General features: G+C 43.5%; 1 protein-coding gene across 1 annotated transcript in view; it reads left to right on the forward strand.

The window, feature by feature from the left end:
- The window catches only part of slc30a6 (solute carrier family 30 member 6), an 80,945-nt gene that overhangs the window by 5,453 nt on the left and 53,558 nt on the right, over nucleotides 1–21,934 (forward strand). The window contains exon 4 of the mRNA XM_041883556.1: nucleotides 4,441–4,525. Within this exon, the coding sequence (XP_041739490.1) occupies nucleotides 4,441–4,525 (85 nt within the window). The remainder of the gene's footprint in view (nucleotides 1–4,440; nucleotides 4,526–21,934) is intronic.

Genomic DNA, 21,934 nt, shown 5'->3' on the forward strand with positions numbered 1-21,934 from the left:
GCCCACAAATGTTCTATAGGATTGAGGTCAGGGCTTTGTGATGGCCACTCCAATACCTTGACTTTGTTGTCCTTAAGCCATTTTGCCACAACTTTGGAAGTAGGCTATTTGGAAGACCCATTTGCGACCAAGCTTTAACTTCCTGACTGATGTCTTGAGATGTTGCTTCAATATATCCACATCATTTTCCTTCCTCATGATGCCATCTATTTTGTGAAGTGCACCAGTCCCTCCTGCAGCAAAGCACCCCCACAGCATGATGCTGCCACCCCCGTGCTTCATGGTTGGGATGGTGTTCTTCGGCTTGCAAGCCCCCCCCCTTTTCCTCCAAGCATAACGATGGTCATTATGGCCAAAGAGTTCTATTTTTGTTTCATCAGACCAGAGGACATTTCTCCAAAAAGTACGATCTTTGTCCCCATGTACAGTTGCAAACCGTAGTCAGGCGTTTTTTGGCAGTTTTGGAGCAGTGGCTTCTTCCTTGCTGAGCGGCCTTTCAGGTTATGTTGATATAGGACTTGTTTTACTGTGGATATAGATACTTTTGTACCTGTTTCCTCCAGCATCTTCACAAGGTCCTTTGCTGTTGTTCTGGGATTGATTTTCACTTTTTGCACCAAAGTACGTTCATCTCTAGGAGACAGAACGCGTCTCCTTCCTGAGTGATATGATGGCTGCGTGGTCCCATTGGGTTTTACACTTGCGTACTATTGTTTGTACAGATGAACGTGGTACCTTCAGGCGTTTGGAAATTGCTCCCAAGGATGAACCAGACTTGTGGAGGTCTACACATTTGTTTCTGAGGTCTTGGCTGATTTCTTTTGATTTTCCCATGATGTCAAGCAAAGAGGCACTGAGATTGAAGGTAGGCCTTGAAATACATCCACAGGTACACCTCCAATTGACTCAAATGATGTCAATTAGCCTATCAGAAGCTTCTAAAGCCATGACATCATTTTCTGGAATTTTCCAAGCTGTTTAAAGGCACAGTCCACTTAGTGTATGTAAACTTCTGACCCACTGGAATTGTGATACAGTGAATTATAAGTGAAATAATCTGTCTGTAAACAATTGTTGGCTTGCCAAAACTATAGTTTGTTAACAAGAAATGTGTGGAGTGGTTGAAAAACAAGTTTTAATGACTCCAACCTAAGTATATGTAAACTTCCGACTTCAACTGTAGGCCTAATTCAATTGGTGTTAATTAACCACCTGAGGAAATGGAAACTCAAAATACATTAGCTAGATCGCTAACTCAAAATATAACACTTACTGCTAGTAGCAATGTATGAATCTAACAGTAAATGTAATGTCCAAAAAAAAACTTTGCATCGGTAGTAGGCCTACTACCCCAAAATGTGTGCTTTGAGCTCAATAATGAGAAATGAGAAATACAAATTATACCTACAGAAAGCTGAGACCCTCATCTCTTTAGCATGGACAATAGAGAATGACCACTTATCGGCCAAGCCGATATATATCGTGCCGATATTGGTATTTTCTTGTCTTTCGGCTAATGGCCCTTCTCTATAAACGTTGCCAATAGTACCTTTACATAGCAAATCCAATGCACCCTCTAGTGTCGACTCTGAAAACTGCTGCTATCCCAGCTGCCACTCACCGTCTGAGCCAGGAGCACTGAACAGTGCTGAGGAATGTCTAGCTGGGAAAATCAGCAGCAAGATAGCTCATTCTCCAACAGAAAGGTGCAGTATTGAGAAACAGAAGAATTGACACATTGACCAAAATCAAACATGTTACAAATATGAGTTTACTTTATTCACTATTAATAAGGCTTGTGTCGACTTGCCCTGACATGCATGCAATAAGCAAGCTAGCTAGCTAAGCAGATCGCTATGTGACCTGTTAGCAAAGTTGATGATAACTAACCCTTTCATCTGTGGTGCTAGCTAGCTGTATTAGCTACTATGCTAGCTGGCTATACAAATATGGTGCTAAGATATCAGATAGGGGCTAAAAGCCAACGTAGCTAGCTAACATTAGCTGGTTATCATTTTAAACATGTGCCATTTTCTTCCTGATCGTGGAAAATTGAAAAAAATATACTATGCAAAAATAAACGCAACATGCAACAATTTCAAGGAAATCAGTCATTTGAAATACATTCTTTAGGCCCTAAGCTATGGACTTCACATGACTGGGCAGGGGCACGATCCCACAGGTAAAGAAGCCAGATGTGGAGGTCATGGGCAGGCGTGGTTACACGTGGTCAGCGGTTGTGAGGCCGGTTGGGCCAAATTCTCTAAAACGACGTTAGAGGCGTCTTATGGTAGAGAAATTAACATTAGATTCTCTGGCAACAGTTCTGGTGGATCTTCTTGCAGTCAGCATGCCAATTGCACGCTCCCTCAAAACTTGAGACATCTGTGGCAATGTGTTGTGTAACAAAACTGCACATTTTAGAGTGGCCTTTTATTGTCTCAAGCACAAGGTGCACCTGTTTAATGATCATGTGAATTAATCAGCTTCTTGATATGCCACACCTGTCAGGTGGATGGATTATCTTGGCAAAGGAGAAATACTTACTAACTGGGATGTAAACACATTTTTGGACAAAATTTGAGAGAAATAAGCTTTTTGTGCGTATGGAACATTTCTGGGATATTTTATTTAGGCTCATGAAATATGGGACCAACACTTTACATGTTGCGTTTATATTTTTGTTCAGCATTTTAGCTAGCTGTGGAGTGAGTTTACGGCATGTTGTTATGTCTTACACATGGGACAGTGGATGGTATCACCACCGGACTGTAAGGCTTCTGTTCACAGGGACACATTAAGTCTCGGGACTGAGGCTGCTCTCCACCAGTACACTGTGTACAATGAGGGTACATGGGGATCAATCCCCTCTTTTAGGAATAATCAGTTTGTGTTCTATCTGCCGGTGTACTAGTTAGCTCTGCTAGTGTAGCGCAGCCTGCCTCTACTGGAGGACCACTGGGATGGCTAGGCTGGGATAAGATGCTTTTGGATCCAAGTGGCCAATCTGCCAGAGGCAAAAGACCTAATTACATTTACATTACATTTTTGTCATTTAGCAGACGCTCTTATCCAGAGCGACTTACAGGAGCAATTAGGGTTAAGTGCCTTGCTCAAGGGCACATCGACAGATTTTTCACCTAGTCGGCTCGGGGATTAGAACCAGCGACCTTTCGGTTACTGGCACAACGCTCTTAACCACTAAGCTACCTGCCGCCCTACTACAGTAGGGACTAGAAAGAGAGTGGGCTGTGCTGTGGAGACCTCTGACTGCTGTCCCTAGAAGCTGTATGAAAGAGACTGGGTTAGGTTCTATAGGAACAGAGAGACTGATCGAGGTAAAGTCAATGGAGTTCACTTCACATGCATAGAGAGGAGATTACGTTTTCCAAAAACATGGCCTTACGAGAGAAAGTGGAGAGCAGTGTCTTTTCTTGATAAGGGTGTGATTATTTAGGTTAGGCTCACTGTGGCTGTAGACTGGGTGTCTGCTCCATCCATGCACCAGGCAGTGGGAGTTTTCCAGACTGATGCTGCTGTTGACCTGGCAGTAAAACTCTCCTCTCCTGTGCTGCTGAGTAGCCCTATATTCTGCTGGATTAAAGCTGATGATGTACTTGACGTAGGCATATTATTTACAGATGATATATCTGCAACAGTATTCTGTGACTCAGGGAGGCTGATGTTCCTGAAGGTATTTGGGAGTGTCACTCCAATGTAAGATTTAACCTAGACATGTTTACCTGCAATACCGCCTTCACCCAGAGGGTGGCAGTGTCATCTCGTTGTCCCCTGCTTCCCCAGAAAGAGTGTGTGTGTATGTTCATGTGTGTGTGTATATGTAAGTGTGTGGGTGGGGGGTTTGGATGTGTTGGGCAGCATGCTGTCGCTCTGTTTGCACACAGACACGGGCACAGCGATCTGCAGGGCCCTGAAGCCGCAACAGGCCCAAACACACTTCAGCTCCCATCTCTATCCTGGCTCCGGCTGTCACAAGACGCCCTAGCCCTGTCATAACACAGTGCACCGCAGTAATTGTAGATTTCACAGCACTCCAAGGACAGCCACTGACTCCAACACGAAGTGACAGACAAAGACGTGGTTGATGGCATTGAGTTTGTACAGTCTTCACATTTTTGTTTCCATTTTTTACATGTTTGTCTGATACAAAGCATTCCCTAAATTAGCAAATTAACAATACAATATTATTCGATTAGCCTAACTGACAGTATGAAAAAATTTAATAATAATAATTGTGCATGCACTCACTAACTGTAAGTCGCTCTGGATAAGATGTAAAATGTAAATGTTAGGCAATGGCGTAGCATAACCTATCATCCACCTGCATTAGCTATTAATATCCCACTCCAAGCAATCCTATAGATCTAAATGAATTAATTGGTTTAGAAAGCTCTGGTTAATGTTCTGTTTGTGTTTCAGTCATGGAGAATCCTGGTGTTCGGCATACTGAATGTTCTTTGTACTGGCTGCCTTCTGATGTGGTGCAGCTCCACCAACAGTATGGGTGAGTACTCATCTACATGACACAGTGTTCCACACAGCCAGCCAGGCAGAGTTAGCCTAGAGGTTAGAGGGTCCACTGAGTAAACAAGGACATCTATGGACTACCGCTTTGGATACTACGTAGTAGAGTACATCAGTGAGAACACTATGTACTGACATTGTTCTGATACTGTGCTCTGACATAATTCTGTTCTCCCTAAAGTTCTTCAACTAGGGCACTTGCAGTTCCCACCATTATAGTGATTATTCTCCAGCTTCCTAGATCCACTCATGATGTCACATATCCAGAGCGAGAGAGATCCCATATTACAGAGTCCTGCTGACCCATAGAAATAGTAATTAATCTACCATGTTCCGACATCCCACCCCCATGCAGATTAGATCTCTGCTGGTGTCGCAGTGTTATTGTGATGGTGTGTTCAGGGCTGTAAAGTGTAACCATTTTGATCGCATATGCTCCTAAATATTTTGCTGTGCGACTAGAAAGAAAATCGTCCAGATGTAATGATTAGGCTTCGCAGTACTGCTGTTTCCGAGTGCCGAAGACAAAAAAGCGAGCGCAGATTTGTGACCATGGTGGTCCTTTGTAGCTCAGTTGGTAGAGCATGGCGCTTGTAACGCCAGGGTAGTGAGTTCGATTCCCGGGACCACTCATATGTAAAATGTATATCCGCATGACTGTAAGTAGCTTTGGATAAAAGCGTCTGCTAAATGGCATATATTATATATAATATTATTGCACCATTACTACAGAGAAAACTGCTTGTCTCTAGCCCAAACCGTTCAAATGTTGTGACTATATTACCGGCGCTACTATTGCGCTTTGGCGCTGCAGCTGGATGCATCTCCATCGGCGGGCCGTATTTAACATTCATAAACCATGTCGCGGGCCGTTAGTGTATTAGAATTTGTTACTTTCGGTTCTTCTATCACTCCTACAGCATGGCAAGCGGTACCGATGCACCAAGTGTGGAACCAACAGGACTTCTAAACTCAAGCCATAAGACTGATAAATAGTTAGTTAAATAGTTAACCAAATAGCTACCCGGACTATCTGCATTTTGCACAAACTTTTTTTGGCTCATCACATACGCTGCTGCTACTGTTTATTATCTATCCTGTTGCCTAGTCACGAAGTTATCGTTACTCATTGTGTATTTATTATTACTTGTATTATTACGTGTCATTACTTTTCTATTATTTCTCTATTTTCTTTCTTTCTGCGTTGTTGGGAAGGGCCCACAAGTAAGCATTTCACTGTTAGTCTACACCTGTTGTTTACGAAGCATGTGATAAATAACATTTCATTTGTTTGATCAAATGTCTCACGTTTGGAAATCAACAGAATTTATTGAACTTATTAGAAAATGTATTAATTTGTTGTATTAAAGTTTAAATCATAAGACATGAACAGACTGCATCAGTGATTCGTATTCCCTGAAACTTTCTGAAGAGGCTACGGCAAGGGAATGCCCCTGTCTGTGTGTGTGCAGCAGGGGAGAATGACTGCTCCCTCTCATTGAAGCCACAGAAGTTCAATGCTGACCGCGGTACTGCAAGCATTGTTTGCAGAAAACAGGATCCCTCATTATTTTGAATGAAAAAATTGCAATCTTTGTGTAAATCAAAACAAAATTCTAAGACAATCATGGTACCCAATAATTGCTTCTAATACACCAAATGTATGTCCTTGAACCGATTTTTATTTTTAAATCACACAAAGAAGAAGATATAAGGATAATTTAGTTGCTAATGGCAGCCTGCAGTACCCCAGTCGGCCTTCAACTTGAGTTAGTCAATGAGAGGGGGCAGCACTGAACTAGCCTGCAACGTCACTTCCTGAAGTAGCTCAAACTGTTATGTCTCCATGAAATGCCATCTTAACAAACTTAATTTGGCTTCAATGTGCTATTGATTCTTCACATAGTAATGAATGGTGTCACGTGATCAATGGCTTTGTCCATTCATATTTACAGTCATTGGTGTGCGGAGCTCGTATGTCTAGTAGGGCTGGTCCAAAATATATCACAATATTTTTCTCATTTTTGATGTTATTTATGTTTTTATGTTCAAAATATGCTTCATGAGTTGTGCATGACCCTAGTGTGGCAACAAATACATTCTAAGTGATTTTAATTAGACTTTCTCTCTTCTGATAATTTTATACTGTTCAGTCAAAATGTTCTGCATTTTCATCAAGTTCTGCATTTCCTTCACTAGTTTATCATTTTCACACTGTACCACATTTGTTTTCTTTTTGTATGCCTCTATTTTGTAAAAAGGTAACTTTATCATTATAATTACACAGTGTTTATCTATACAGTATGTGTGTGTGCGCTGTACAAGCTTGTGGATGTTGTTTTAGCTGTGGGTTGTCTGCTTGGTGCTCAGACCGGAGCAATGCTGTAGTGGGCTGAGAGTTATTATAGTGTGTCTGTATGGCAAATTACACTGAACAAAAATATAAATGCAACATGTGAAGTGTTGGTCCCATGTTTCATGAGCTGAAATAAAAGATCCCAGCACATTTTATTTCTCTAAAATGTTGTGCACAAATTTGTTTACATCCCTGTTAGTGAGCATTTATCTTTTGCCAAGATAATCCATCCAATTGACAGGTGTGGCATATCAAGAAGCAGTATGATCATTACACAGGTGCACCTTGTGCTGGGGACAATAAAAGGCCACTCTAAGGCCACTTCTCAGGGAAGCTCATCTGTGTGCTCGTCGTCCACACCAGGGTCTTGACCTGACTGCAGTTTGGCGTGGTAACCAACTTCAGTGGCCTAATGCTAACCTTCGATGGCCACTGGCATGCTGGAGAAGTGTGCTCTTCACAGATGAATCCTGTTTTCAACTGTACCGGGCAGATGTGTGGGCTAGCGATTTGCTGATGTCAACGTTGTGAACAGAGTGCCCCATGGTGGCGGTGGGGATATGGTATGGGCAGGCATAAGCTATGGACAACGAACACAATTGCATTTTATCGATGGCAATTTGAATGCACAGAGATACCGTGACGAGATCCTGAGGCCCATTGTTGTCCCATTCATCCGCCGCCATCACCTCATGTTTCAGCATGATAATGCACGGCCCCATGTTGCAATGATCTGTACACAATTCCTGGAAGCTGAAAATGTCCCAGTTCTTCCATGGCCTGAATACTCACCAGACATGTCACCCATTGAGCATGTTTGGGATGCTCTGGATCGACGTGTAGAACAGCATGTTCCAGTTCCCGCCAATATCCAGCAACTTCGCACAGCCATTGAAGAGGAGTAGGACAACAGTCCACAATCAACATCCTGATCAACTCTTTGCGAAGGAGATGTGTCACGCTGCATGAGGCAAATGGTGGTCACACCAGATACTGGCTGGTTTTTTGATCCACACCCCTACCTTTTCTTAAGGTATCTGTGACCAACAGATGCATATTTGTATTCCAAGTCATGTGAAATCCATAGATTAGGGCCTAATGAATTTATCACAATTGACTGACTTTCCTTTTATGACCTGTAACTCAGTCAAATCTTTAAAATTGTTGCATGCTGCATTTATATTTTTGTTCAGTGTAGATCTCTTCCACATCTCAGGATGTTTTCCAGTCATTGCATAAAGACCCTGATGTGGCGCGCTGCGCGTTTGGTTTCTGGTTCATTAGACTCCCTGCTGAAAAGGAGATGTACGCTTGTCATACTTGCGTTGTACTGCCTCTGTTGCCTTGGGTGGACTTTCATTATTCAAAGAGTGTAATAATCATGACCTGAGTGACAGTGTGAAAACGAGAATCTCTAATTGCGTTTTATACGATAATGTACCAAGGCCATGCAGCAGGGAACCACAGAACGTGGGGTTTGTATAATCAGGTCATAATTTACCCTGTCAGCGACCATATAGTCACACAGGGCGAGGAAGAGTGAGGAAGGGCTGTTAGCCTGGTCTGAGAACAAGTCTGAAGTCCCCATCAGCAGCACCGAGCCTCATCACTGTGACTGGTCCTAGCTGTGAATGTAGCCGCTCAGTTGGGAGAAAATGGCTTCCTGAAGAGATCTCCCGTTGTAAACTTGAACGGGATCTGTGTTTCCATGACAAATACCTTGTAGAATCAATGTTCACTCCACAGAGTTTGAGTCAAATTGGAGGGCGACTGGGCCTTCACTGACCCGTAAAGTTCAAGCGCAGGGTTTGTTGTTGAGCGAGATGATGATTAACTAAGATAAAATGATCTCATTGTCTATGTATAGGGGTTTCCACTTTCCAATTCAGTGACACCCTCTCTCTGACTTTTAGGTATACTTAAAGTGCATTTCATAAAGCGGTTGTTAAACAAGCATTCATAACGTTACTTGGAAGAGAACACGTAATTAACAGTGGCATTGCAGCCTATTACTGGGCTTAGCATGTATGGTGAATAGAATACATCTAGGCCCTGCAATAGACTAGCGCCCTCTCAAGCTGCCTCACATTACAGAAACAGGAGAAAGGCTCCTGTCCTATGTGCTGTTCTGTCTCGTGCGAGGTTAGTTACTTATTTAGGTCAAATTTTTTGTATATAGAGTTTAAACTGTCTGGATGAATCGAGAACACCATAAATCCAAAAGGTGGCCTATCCCTTTAAGATGCCATTACCATGAAGTCGTTCAAATTCGAAAGGGAGACATTGCACTGCATCCAATTTTCAGTTCGTTTCTCATCTGAAAAAAAAAAGAGCGCTTGATCTCTTAGGAGGCTACTTTTGCTGATATATGTACATTATCCCGTCAGTAGCTAGCCTAATAGTGATAAAAAATAGTGAGAAGATATTCGCTTGTAATTTACTGAATTGTCGCCAATTCAGGAAGAATAATATCTAGCTAACGTTAGGCTCCGTGTTTTTAGCTTACTACATAAATAAATACGCTAGACTATTAGCCACGTTATGACTGACTTGTGATCATTGCCCTTGCTAGTTTGATATTATTGACATTCCAAGCCTTAGTTACATTCGTCCGTTTTTGTCCAAAATATTGAGTCATTGAAACTGAAACAGTGCATCCCGAATGGAGGCAACAAACAATGTACCAGGCCAGCTGTGATTTACAACCTGATAGCAATATTTTTGGGACTAACAACAAATGTATTGGTGAATTATATTAGCACACAATAGAACACTCCATCTCAGGTCATCAATCAATCAATCAATTTTATTTTATATAGCCCTTCTTACATCAGCTAATATCTCGAAGTGCTGTACAGAAACCCAGCCTAAAACCCCAAACAGCTAGTAATGCAGGTGTAGAAGCACGGTGGCTAGGAAAAACTCCCTAGAAAGGCAAAACCTAGGAAGAAACCTAGAGAGGAACCAGGCTATGAGGGGTGGCCAGTCCTCTTCTGGCTGTGCCGGGTGGAGATTATAACAGAACCATGCCAAGATGTTCAAAAATGTTCATAAGTGACAAGCATGGTCAAATAATAATCAGGAATAAATCTCAGTTGGCTTTTCATAGCCGATCATTAGAGTTTAAAACAGCAGGTCTGGGACAGGTAGGGGGTTCCATAACCGCAGGCAGAACAGTTTAAACTGGAATAGCAGCAAGGCCAGGCGGACTGGGGACAGCAAGGAGTCACCACGGCCGGTAGTCCCGACGTATGGTCCTAGGGCTCAGGTCTCTCAGTTGGCTTTTCATAGCCGATCATTTAGAGTTGAAAACAGCAGGTCTGGGACAGGTAGGGGGTTTCGTAGCCGCAGGCAGAACAGTTGAAACTGGAATAGCAGCAAGGCCAGGCGGACTGGGGACAGCAAGGTGTCATCATGCCCGGTAGTCCTGACGTATGGTCCTAGGGCTCAGGTTCTCAGAGAGAAAGAGAGAACGAGAGAATTAGAGAGAGCATACTTAAATTCACACAGGACACTGGATAAGACAGGAGAAGTACTCCAGGTATAACCAACTAACCCCAGCCCCCCGACACATAAACTACTGCAGCATAAATACTGGAGGCTGAGACAGGAGCGGTCCGGAGACACTGTGGCCCCATCCGAAGAAACCCCGGACAGGGCCAAACAGGAAGGATATAACCCCACCCACTCCGCCAAAGCACAGCCCCCCGCACCACTAGAGGGATATCCCCAACCACCAACTTACAATCCTGAGACAAGGCCGAGTATAGCCCACAGAGGTCTCCACCACAGCACAAACCAAGGGGGGGGCGCCAACCCAGACAGGAAGATCACGTCAGTAACTCAACCCACTCAAGTGACGCACCCCTCCCAGGGACGGCATGAAAGAGCACCAGCAAGCCAGTGACTCAGCCCCTGCAACAGGGTTAGAGGCAGAGAACCCCAGTGGAGAGGGGAACAAGTCATGGTCAACATGTACTCCCAGGTATTTATAGGAGTCGACCTGCTGGATGTGTTCACTGTGAATGATGACCTGGTTCCGGTCAGCCACTGACCTGGGGTCAAAGATAACCTCTTGTGTTTTTATGGACCAGAGAGTTTGCGTCACACCACTGCACAAAGCTGTTTACACTGTAGGTACAGTGGGAGGTTGCTGTTGTCATCCATTAAGGCCAGCAGGACGGTGTCGTCTGAGAACTTAATTATGTAATGCTTAGTGTTTTGACTTGTGCAATCGTTGTTGTACAGAATGAAGAGGACGGGTGAGCTCTCACAACCTTGTGGGGCACCGCAGTTGGTGACCACAGGAGTGGAGAGAGTGTTGTTTAGCTTGACCAACTGAGTTCTGTCACTAAGAAATTAGTGATACCAGTGAATGAGATGTGGGTCAATGTCCAGTTCTTTCATTTTGGCTAGTAGAAGGTGTGGTTGTATGGTGTTAAAGGCGGAGGAAAAATCTATAAAGAGTGCTCTGGTGTAGGTTTTTGGTTGGCCAAGGTGTTTCCGGATCAGGTGTGAGGGTGGTCACTGCATCCTCTGTACTGCGCCCGTTTCTGTAGGAAAACTGGTAGGGGTCCAGATTCCTATCTGCAGAGAGTTTTAGGTTCCAAACCACTATTCTCTCCAGAGATTTGACGAGCACTGAGGTCAGGGCCACTGGTCGGTATTCATTGTGCTATTTGGGGTATGGTTTTTCAGGATGGGGATGATGTGAGATGTTTTGCAGGCCTGTGATATTGTGTGTGTGTGTGTGAGTCGCGGGATAACTGGAAGATGAGTTGCCAGACTGGGCCATGCTCCTCAGCGGTCTTGAGGAGGAGTGGGCTCACATTATCTGGCCCAGAGGCCTTCCTTGGGTTCAGCTGTTTAAAAACCTTTGTCACCTGCTCTGTGGTAATGATGATTTCCTCTGCGTCAGAGGTAGGGACAGTCTGTAGGACTGCAAAGTAGGCATTTGTGTGATTTTGGGTGTCGCTGAGCAGCGCACTGCAAGTATCCGATAATGGTGCCTTCAACGGTGGTGTTTGGAGGTTTCCAGAGGTGAATCTCAATTGTATTTCCTTGATTCTTCGCGTCCTCTCTGCTCACCTCCTCCTCAAAGCGCATTGTGTGTGTGTGTGCGTAACTTATCCTAAAGTGGTGTGCTGTTCTGTAGCCTTTCAGAATAAAACAGATGAGTTTACAGGACACTGTTTGGTGTTGTCAGCTGGTCCAGATCAAATTTTGCACCGGTAGACTAGATAAAGTTTCAAGCTGTTGAAAAATGTCCACACTTTAATTTGATATGCGCATTCCTCTTTTGTCAACACTTCTTTTAGCTGGATCAATACTTGCTGGGGAACGTGGGTTGTGTAGGTCATTACAGACAAACACAAACTGACTGCATTGAGTTATTGTTTTCAAGGCCAATGATCCTCTAGGTTTATGCCCTTCTTATACTGTGTTTGTTTACCATGTCAATTATTCTGCTAAACTGATATGGGGGATTATACTGGATGATTTTAAAGGGTTACTTTTAAGCATGTTTAATGCTCTGTTGTGATTTCTGGAAATTCAGGACTTTCTTTTTCTACGTTGATGGTGTTATGGAACATGGACGGACACACACACACAGTCTCACAGAGTCTCACACAGAGTCTCACACAGAGTCTCACACAGAGTCTCACACAGAGTCTCACACAGAGTCTCACACAGAGTCTCACACACAGAAGTTAGTTGATCAGTGTGTGTGTTTTCATGTGATAGGTTAGGTTTGTGTTAGTTGGTGCAACTGATGTCTTTCTGCTCTGCTCCTTTATATCAGACAGCCTCCTGTCAGAAGCACTAGTCTCTGGCACTCTGTGTTCCCGCCGTACACTGTATTTCTACAGCTGGGGGAAGCCAAGCGAAAGGAGGTCAAGTGCCTGTTCTGCAGGCTTATAAACACCCCTCCTCCTCCCTTATCCCCCCTCTCCATCCTTCCTCCTGCTCAGGGAAAGAGAGAGCTGAATGAAAGGGTTTACCCTGTCGGATAACCCCCCTGGTCTGAGCTGCTGGCCCAGTGTGGCTCTCAGGAGACTGGCATGGTGGCAAACTCTATGCAGATGCCTCCCCCAAAAAAGTCTGACTGTGGGTAAGAGCGTGTGACTGACAGTGATGGAAAGAGAGAATGCGTGTGGCACTTGAGACTGAGTTTGTCCTCTCTAGGCTCATGCAGCATGTGTGTGTCCAACTGTCCGTGAGTTTGTTTGTTTATCAGTGTGTGTTTGTTTGTGTATGTGTGTGGCTGTGTGTGTAAGTGTGTGTGTGTGTGTGTGTGTGTGTGTGTGTGTGTGTGTGTTTTCGGTAAAGGGAGAGTTGGTTAGTCCCCAGGCCCCTCCTGTTCTTCCACGTTAGAGCACAGCTGGTGAAGCCACTGAGTCCCACAGGGCTATGAGTAAAGGGAACAGTCCTACATTCAGATTCACTGTCTGTTCCAAACGTTTCTCAGCTTTGCCTATCATAAACTCACTTACTTTATTCCCTATACGACCACATCAAGTAGATCACATCTGCTTTACTTAGAATCTGTCTAAGTAAAGCACACCGTGATCTAAACGATGTAATCGGTCCATAGGGTTAGCTTTATTCATAGAGATGTAGCTAATAGGCTAGAACTAGGTGATATGGACAGTATGTTCAGTACAGCTAGAGTACGTCCTCATCTGCCTCATTACCTTACGTAATCTCTTTAGAGCTACCATCCGTCCGAATTAGCTAATCTAATAGCAGCGTCCGGTTTTGTTTCTGTTAAATAAAGAGGAGACCGTAGTAAGACACCTAAGACATTCCACAGGCACAGACTGAGATCCACCCTGACGACAGGAGCTTATCCAAGTCAAGTCTGGCCAGAGACAGTGTATTCAGCTCAGGGTTGGAGCAGGGAGTTCGCTCTCCTGTCTCCAGGGCAGGGGACGATATCACTACAAGCTGGTGTGGAGCTCCTCAGGGGCCTGTCCTTGTACCCCTATTCATTTCTGACAGCCTACTTAAAGTGTAGAGTTCCAGCCTCCAGCTGCAGCCTCGCGTTACACAAGTTTATTCATTATTTGAAAAAAACAATGTGCTGCTCACCCATGTCTTCCTATTCACAGAGGGCTATATCCTACTAGCCTCATCCATCAGGATTCAGTGTAGCCTGTCACTCTGACAACAGTAGGGCCATCTTGTACAAAGGGGGGTGGGGGGTGGAATGGGGTGCTCAATTACACCAAACTTTGAAATAGGTGAGAATTGACGGGCAGGTAGTTATTTTTTGTTCTTGATGACAACTAGAAATGTCTTTAGGCACTGTGGCTGTGAAATCCCAACCTTCAAGAGTGAACAAGTGAGAAATCTTTACATAGAACCTGAAAGCAACTTTAAAGTTGTGGTTACAACCATAAAAATACAATCTCATTCAATTCTGTAGTTACAACACTATACCTTGATCATTATCAGAACACTATCCTACTAAATCAGTAATGTAACCATCTTCACTTTATTTCCAGTGAATGGTGAATTAAAATGTTGATCTCTGATGTCAGGTTTTCTTTCAAACAGTTACTCCATTTATTTAGTGGTCTGGTGAAAGTTTCTTAGTGAGAGCTGCTAGCTTCAGGTTTTGGTTACTGATGGGTCATGTTTGATGGATCAACTCTATCTCATCAACAATTGTGTTTTTATAGATATATGTGTTTGTGTGTATACAGTTGAAGTCGGAAGTTTACATACACTTAGGTTGGAGTCATTAAAACTTGATTTTCAACCACTCCACACATTTCTTGTTAACAAGCTATAGTTTTGGCAAGTCGGTTAGGACATCTACTTTGTGCATGACACAAGTAATTTTTCCAACCATTGTTTACAGACAGATTATTTCACTTATAATTCACTGTATCACAATTCCAGTGGGTCAGAAGTTTACATACACTAAGTTGACTGTGCCTTTAAACAGCTTGGAAAATTCCAGAAAATGATGTCATGGCTTTAGAAGCTTCTGATAGGCTAATTTACATAATTTGAGTCAATTGGAGGTGCACCTGTGGATGAATTTCAAGGCTTACCTTCAAACTCAGTGCCTCTTTGCTTGACATCATGGAAAAATCAAAAGAAATCAGCCAAGACCTCAGAATTTTTTTTGCAGACCTCCACAAGTCTGGTTCATCCTTGGGAGCAATTTCCAAACACCTGAAGGTACCACGTTCATCTGTACAAACAATAGTACGCAAGTATAAACACCATGGGACCACGCAGCCGTCATACCGCTCAGGAAGGAGACACGTTCTGTCTCCTAGAGTTGAACATACTTTGGTGCGAAAAGTGCAAATCAATCCCAGAACAACAGCAAAGGATCTTGTGAAGATACTGGAGGAAACCGGTACAAAAGTATCTATATCCACAGTAAAATGAGACCTATATCGACAACCTGAAAGGCCGCTTCGCAAGGATGAAGCCACTGCTCCAAAACCTCCATTAAAAAAGCCAGACTACAGTTTGCAACTGCACATGGGGACAAAGATCGTACTTTTTGGAGAAATGTCCTCTGGTCTGATGAAACAAAAATAGAACTGTTTGGCCATAATGACCATCGTTATGTTTGGAGGAAAAAGGTTGAGCTTGCAAGCCGAAGAACACCATCCCAGCCGTGAAGCACGGGGGTGGCAGCATCATGCTGTGGGGGTGCTTTGCTGCTGGAGGGACTGGTGCACTTCACAAAATAGATGGCATCATGAGGAAGGAAAATTATGTGGATATATTGAAGCAACATCTCAAGACATCAGTCAGGAAGTTAAAGCTTGGTCGCAAATGGGTCTTCCAAATGGACAATGACCCCAAGCATACTTCCAAAGTTGTGGCAAAATGGCTTAAGGACAACAAAGTCAAGGTATTGGAGTGGCCATCACAAAGCCCTGACCTCTATCCTATAGAACATTTGTGGGCAGAACTGAAAAAGCGTGTGCGAGCAAGGAGGCCTACAAACCTGACTCAGTTACACCAGCTCTGTCAGGAGGAATGGGCCAAAATTCACCCAACTTATTGTGGGAAGCTTGTGGAAGGCTACCCGAAACATTTGACCCAAGTTAAACAATTTAAAGGCAATGCTACCAAATACTAATTGAGTGTATGTAAACGTCTGACCCACTGGGAATGTGATGAAAGAAATAAAAGCTGAAATAAATCGTTCTCTCTACTATTATTCTGACATTTCACATTCTTAAAATAAAGTGGTGATCCTAACTGACCTAAGACATGGAATTTATACTAGGATTAAATGTCAGGAATTGTGAAAAACTGAGTTTAAATGTATTTGGCTTAGGTGTATGTAAACTTCCGACTTCAACTGTATATTTTTACAAATACCTAACGCAACAATGCTGTAACGTTAGGAGGTGATATGCGTCTTTCAAGTTATTTGCCACAGATATACAGTGGGGGAAAAAAGTATTTAGTCAGCCACCAATTGTGCAAGTTCTCCCACTTAAAAAGATGAGAGAGGCCTGTAATTTTCATCATAGGTACACATCAACTATGACAGACAAAATGAGGGGAAAAAAATCCAGAAAATCACATTGTAGGATTTTTAATGAATTTATTTGCAAATTATGGTGGAAAATAAGTATTTGGTCAATATCAAAAGTTTCTCAATACTTTGTTATATACCCTTTGTTGGCAATGACACAGGTCAAACGTTTTCTGTAAGTCTTCACAAGGTTTTCACACACTGTTGCTGGTATTTTGGCCCATTCCTCCATGCAGATCTCCTCTAGAGCAGTGATGTTTTGGGGATATCGCTGGGCAACACGGATTTTCAACTCCCTCCAAAGATTTTCTATGGGGTTGAGATCTGGAGACTGGCTAGGCCACTCCAGGACCTTGAAATGCTTCTTACGAAGCCACTCCTTCGTTGCCCGGGCGGTGTGTTTGGGATCATTGTCATGCTGAAAGACCCAGCCACGTTTCATCTTCAATGCCCTTGCTGATGGAAGGAGGTTTTCACTCAAAATCTCACGATACATGGCCCCATTCATTCTTTCCTTTACATGGATCAGTCGTCCTGGTCCCTTTGCAGAAAAACAGCCCCAAAGCATGATGTTTCCACCCCCATGCTTCACAGTAGGTATGGTGTTCTTTGGATGCAACTCAGCATTCTTTGTCCTCCAAACACGACGAGTTGAGTTTTTACCAAAAAGTTCTATTTTGGTTTCATCTGACCATATGACATTCTCCCAATCCTCTTCTGGTTCATCCAAATGCACTCTAGCAAACTTCAGACGGGCCTGGACATGTACTGGCTTAAGCAGGGGGACACGTCTGGTACTGCAGGATTTGAGTCCCTGGCGGCGTAGTGTGTTACTGATGGTAGGCTTTGTTACTTTGGTCCCAGCTCTCTGCAGGTCATTCACTAGGTCCCCCCGTGTGGTTCTGGGATTTTTGCTCACTGTTCTTGTGATCATTTTGACCCCACGGGGTGAGAACTTGCGTGGAGCCCCAGATCGAGGGAGATTATCAGTGGTCTTGTATGTCTTCCATTTCCTAATAATTGCTCCCACGGTTGATTTCTTCAAACCAAGCTGCTTACCTATTGCAGATTCAGTCTTCCCAGCCTGGTGCAGGTCTACAATTTTGTTTCTGGTGTCCTTTGACAGCTCTTTGGTCTTGGCCATAGTGGAGTTTGGAGTGTGACTGTTTGAGGTTGTGGACAGGTGTCTTTTATACTGATAACAAGTTCAAACAGGTGCCATTAATACAGGTAACGAGTGGAGGACAGAGGAGCCTCTTAAAGAAGAAGTTACAGGTCTGTGAGAGCCAGAAATCTTGCTTGTTTGTAGGTGACCAAATACTTATTTTCCACCATAATTTGCAAATAAATTCATAAAAAATCCTACAATGTGATTTTCTGGATTTTTTTTCTTCTCAATTTGTCTGTCATAGTTGACATGTACCTATGATGAATATTACAGGCCTCTCTCATCTTTTTAAGTGGGAGAACTTGCACAATTGGTGGCTGACTAAATCCTTTTTTCCCCACTGTAAAGCGCTCCGCACGTCATTGTCATTAACAGTTGGAAAAATGGCAGAGTGAGATAGGGAAGTGACAGCTTGTATGACAATACTTTTGAGAAGTTAAATAAGAAGGTGGTGAAATGCAAACTTTGCAATTGAGCTATGGTGGCAGTACAGGTGCAATGCTTAACCGTCTGGAAGGGAGGCACCGTGACCCCCAAACCGTTGCTGGCAGCAGCTCAGGCCCCCAACAACAGACATTAGACAGGCTCTTCACACGAAAGTGTGATAAGGGATGGAGTGAGAAAATCACAGCGCTGATTACAGAAATGATTACATTTGATATTCAGCCATTTTCAATGGTAGAGGATGTCAGCTTCAATGCCATGATGGCATATCTAGAACCAGACTACAAGATGCCATGTCGAAAAACCATGTGGCCCGGATGGAGAAATTGTACAATGATTGCTCTGCAAGTACAAAGTCCGAGCTCTTAAACACCATACGTGGCGTTAACAACAGATTGTTGGACATCTATGAACACGCTGTCATATATCGCTGCAACGAGCCATCACATTGATGAGAAGTGCGACAGGAAGTCCCATGTACTGACCACTGAGAACATGGAGGAGAGGCACACAGCAGAGAACCTAAAAACGCCATCAACTACCATCGTTGCTAAGTGGGTTGGGGACAGCATTAAGGTGAGTGCCGTCTGGTTGCCATCACTGCGGTATATTGAACTACATTGCCCCCTAGCTGTCACACGCAGGACCATATCTGCATTGTGAATTCACCATCGACATTAAAAGTGAGAGTGAAAACGCTGACATCATCCACGTATTCCTGTGGAAAACTCCTGAAGGCGCATGAGCCAGAAGTATTTGAATTTGAAGCGCGCCATATTGCTGAATGGGGCTAAATGGTACTACGAAATCACTAAGGATCATGGTGAAAGTGGCCGTAACTAGCAAAGGATCATGGTCGACGTAGTCATTTTCATCCTGCCTGAGCGAGTCAACCTTAATGTCTATGGCATGAGGGCTTAAGCCTCCTCATAGCCTGCCGGCCTGTAATTGGTTTGTGTTAGCACGTTGTCCTGTGTGACTACAGAATGGATCACTATTTAATTAAATATCTCGATTTGATCATAATAAACACATTTTGGGGGCCAAAACGGGCGTCCAATTTTTATTTTTGCTTGGCCGTTCTAGTGATCGTAATTTACATAGGCTTTCTATGGCAGACCAGGGCTTGTGACTTCACGCTCCAGACCGGATAGTGGGGGGCCTAGAATTCACATCATTTCATGATTTTTTTCTTATCATTTAAATGATAAAAAAGGGCAGTTTAAACATTAAGAAAAATCACATTTGTCACATCCCTAGTGTGTGTGTGTGTGTGTGTGTGTGTGTGTGTGTGTGCGCACGCTCTCAGCTCTCAACCCTATGTAGCAGGCAGCCCTGAGTGTGTGTTTCCCTGGTCTCACTTCCCCCCCATGTGGCCCAGACCAGCAGCCGCTTCCTTTGCACGGCTCCCATTTCCCCTGCCAGATGTTTCTGTGTAGTCAGTCAATAAAGCTTTTAGTTTACATATGGAGCGATTTATTGTTGTTTTAATGTGCCGCGTTGACAGACACCCGAGTGCCCCGGTCGATGCGTGTTTCTCTGCGCAATGACAGTCCACAGCTGCAGTTAGCAAATCTCTCCTATCTGAGATACTGTGTGTGGGTGGGTGGGTGGGTGTGGGCCTATTGAATATTTTCCAGGTATTTTACAAATGTTCCATCCTGAGAATAAATCACCTTTCTCCCGGGTATCACGGTATTTCCTGCCTAAACCGGAAGTTTCAGTCTAAAGCATATAAATAGGCTTTGATCGAAGATTCAATGATTCTTATGAGCCCTACATTAAAGACATTTTATGAGCCCAAACCGAAAAAGCCCAAATGATTGTGCTGTTATCCAACACATATGATATAGGCTACTGCACATTATGCACGACAGAAAGACATAATAGCCAATAGTCGTGGTCAAAAGTTTTGAGAATGACACAAGTATTGGTCTTCACAAAGTTTGCTGCTTCAGTGTTTTTAGATATTTTTGTCAGATGATTCTATGGTATACTGAAGTATAATTACAAGCATTGTATCAAAGGCTTTTATTGACAATTACATTAAGTTTATGCAAAGAGTCCATATTTGCAGTGTTGACCCTTCTTTTTCAAGACCTCTACAATCTGCCCTGGCATGCTGTCAATTATCTTCTGGGCCACATCCTGAATTTGTGGGTTTTTGTTTGCCCACCCGCCTCTTGAGGATTGACCACAAGTTCTCAATGGGATTAAGGTCTGGGAGTTTCCTGACCATGGACCCAAAATGTCGATGTTTTGTTCTCCGAGCCACTTAGTTATCACTTTTGCCTTATGGCATGGTGTTCCATCATGCTGGAAAAGGCATTGTTCGTCACCAAACTGTTCTTGGATGGTTGGGAGAAGTTGCTCTCGGAGGATGTGTTGGTACCATTCTTTATTCATGGCTGTGTTCTTAGGCATAATTGTGAGTGAGCCAACACCCTTGGCTGAGAAGCAACCCCACACATGAATGGTCTCAGGATGCTTTACTGTTGGCATGACACAGGACTGATGGTAGCACTCACCTTGTCTTCTCCGGACAAGCTTTTTTCCGGATGCCCCAAACAATCGGAAAGGGGATTCATCAGAGAAAATGAATTTACCACAGTCCTCAGCAGTCCAATCCCTGTACCTTTTGCAGAATATCAGTCTGTCCCTGATGTTTTTCCTGGAGAGAAGTGGCTTCCTCGCTGCCCTTCTTGACACCAGGCCATCCTCCAAAAGTCTTCGCCTCACTGTGCGTGCAGATGCACTCACACCTGCCTGCTGCCATTCCTGAGCCTGCTCTGCACTGGTGGTGCCCCGATCCCGCAGCTGAATCAACTTTAGGAGACGGTCCTGGCGCTTGCTGGACTTTCTTGGGCGCCCTGAAGCCTTCTTCACAACAATTGAACCTCTCTCCTTGAAGTTCTTGATGATCCGATAAATGGTTGATTTAGGTGCAATCTTACTAGCAGCAATATCCTTGCCTGTGAAGCCCTTTTGATGACGGCACGTGTTTCCTTGCAGATAACCATGGTTAACAGAGGAAGAACAATGATTTCAAGCACCACCCTCCTTTTAAAGCTTCCAGTCTGTTATTCTAACTCAATCAGCATGAGAGAGTGATCTCCAGCCTTGTCCTTGTCAACACTCACACCTGTGTTAACGAGAGAATCACTGACATTTTGTGGCAGGGCTGAAATGCAGTGGAAATGTTTTTGGGGGATTAAGTTCATTTTCATGGCAAAGAGGGACTTTGAAATTAATTGCAATTAATCTGATCACTCTTCATAACATTCTGGAGTATATGCAAATTGCCATCATAAAAACTGAGGCAGCAGACTTTGTCAAAATTAATATTTGTGTAATTCTCAAAACTTTTGACCACGACTGTAGATCTCTTGGGTAAATATATGATACAAGCTCCAGTAGGCTAATGTTTTTGAGTGTGAACTGTATTATTGTACCGTATTGAATTATATAGACTGGAATTACGCACCTCTTTCAAACCATGATAAAGCAGGGAAGAGAACATGTGATTCTGGTGCAGCACATGCTGCCTACAAAGTTACAAGTATAGGCTAGCAAATTTGATTTACATTTTGAAATATAATAGGGCCTATTTGTATAATTAGTAGGCTGACGCATATATACAGTGGGGGAAAAAAGTATTTAGTCAGCCACCAATTGTGCAAGTTCTCCCACTTAAAAAGATGAGAGAGGCCTGTAATTTTCATCATAGGTACACGTCAACTATGACAGACAAAATGAGGGAAAAAAAATCCCCGTGTGGTTCTGGGATTTTTGCTCACCGTTCTTGTGATCATTTTGACCCCACGGGGTGAGATCTTGCGTGGAGCCCCAGATCTAGGGAGATTATCAGTGGTCTTGTATGTCTTCCATTTCCTAATAATTG

Source organism: Coregonus clupeaformis, chromosome 1 (assembly GCF_020615455.1).
Source record: "Coregonus clupeaformis isolate EN_2021a chromosome 1, ASM2061545v1, whole genome shotgun sequence".
In the NCBI taxonomy this organism is placed as follows: Eukaryota; Metazoa; Chordata; class Actinopteri; order Salmoniformes; family Salmonidae; genus Coregonus; species Coregonus clupeaformis.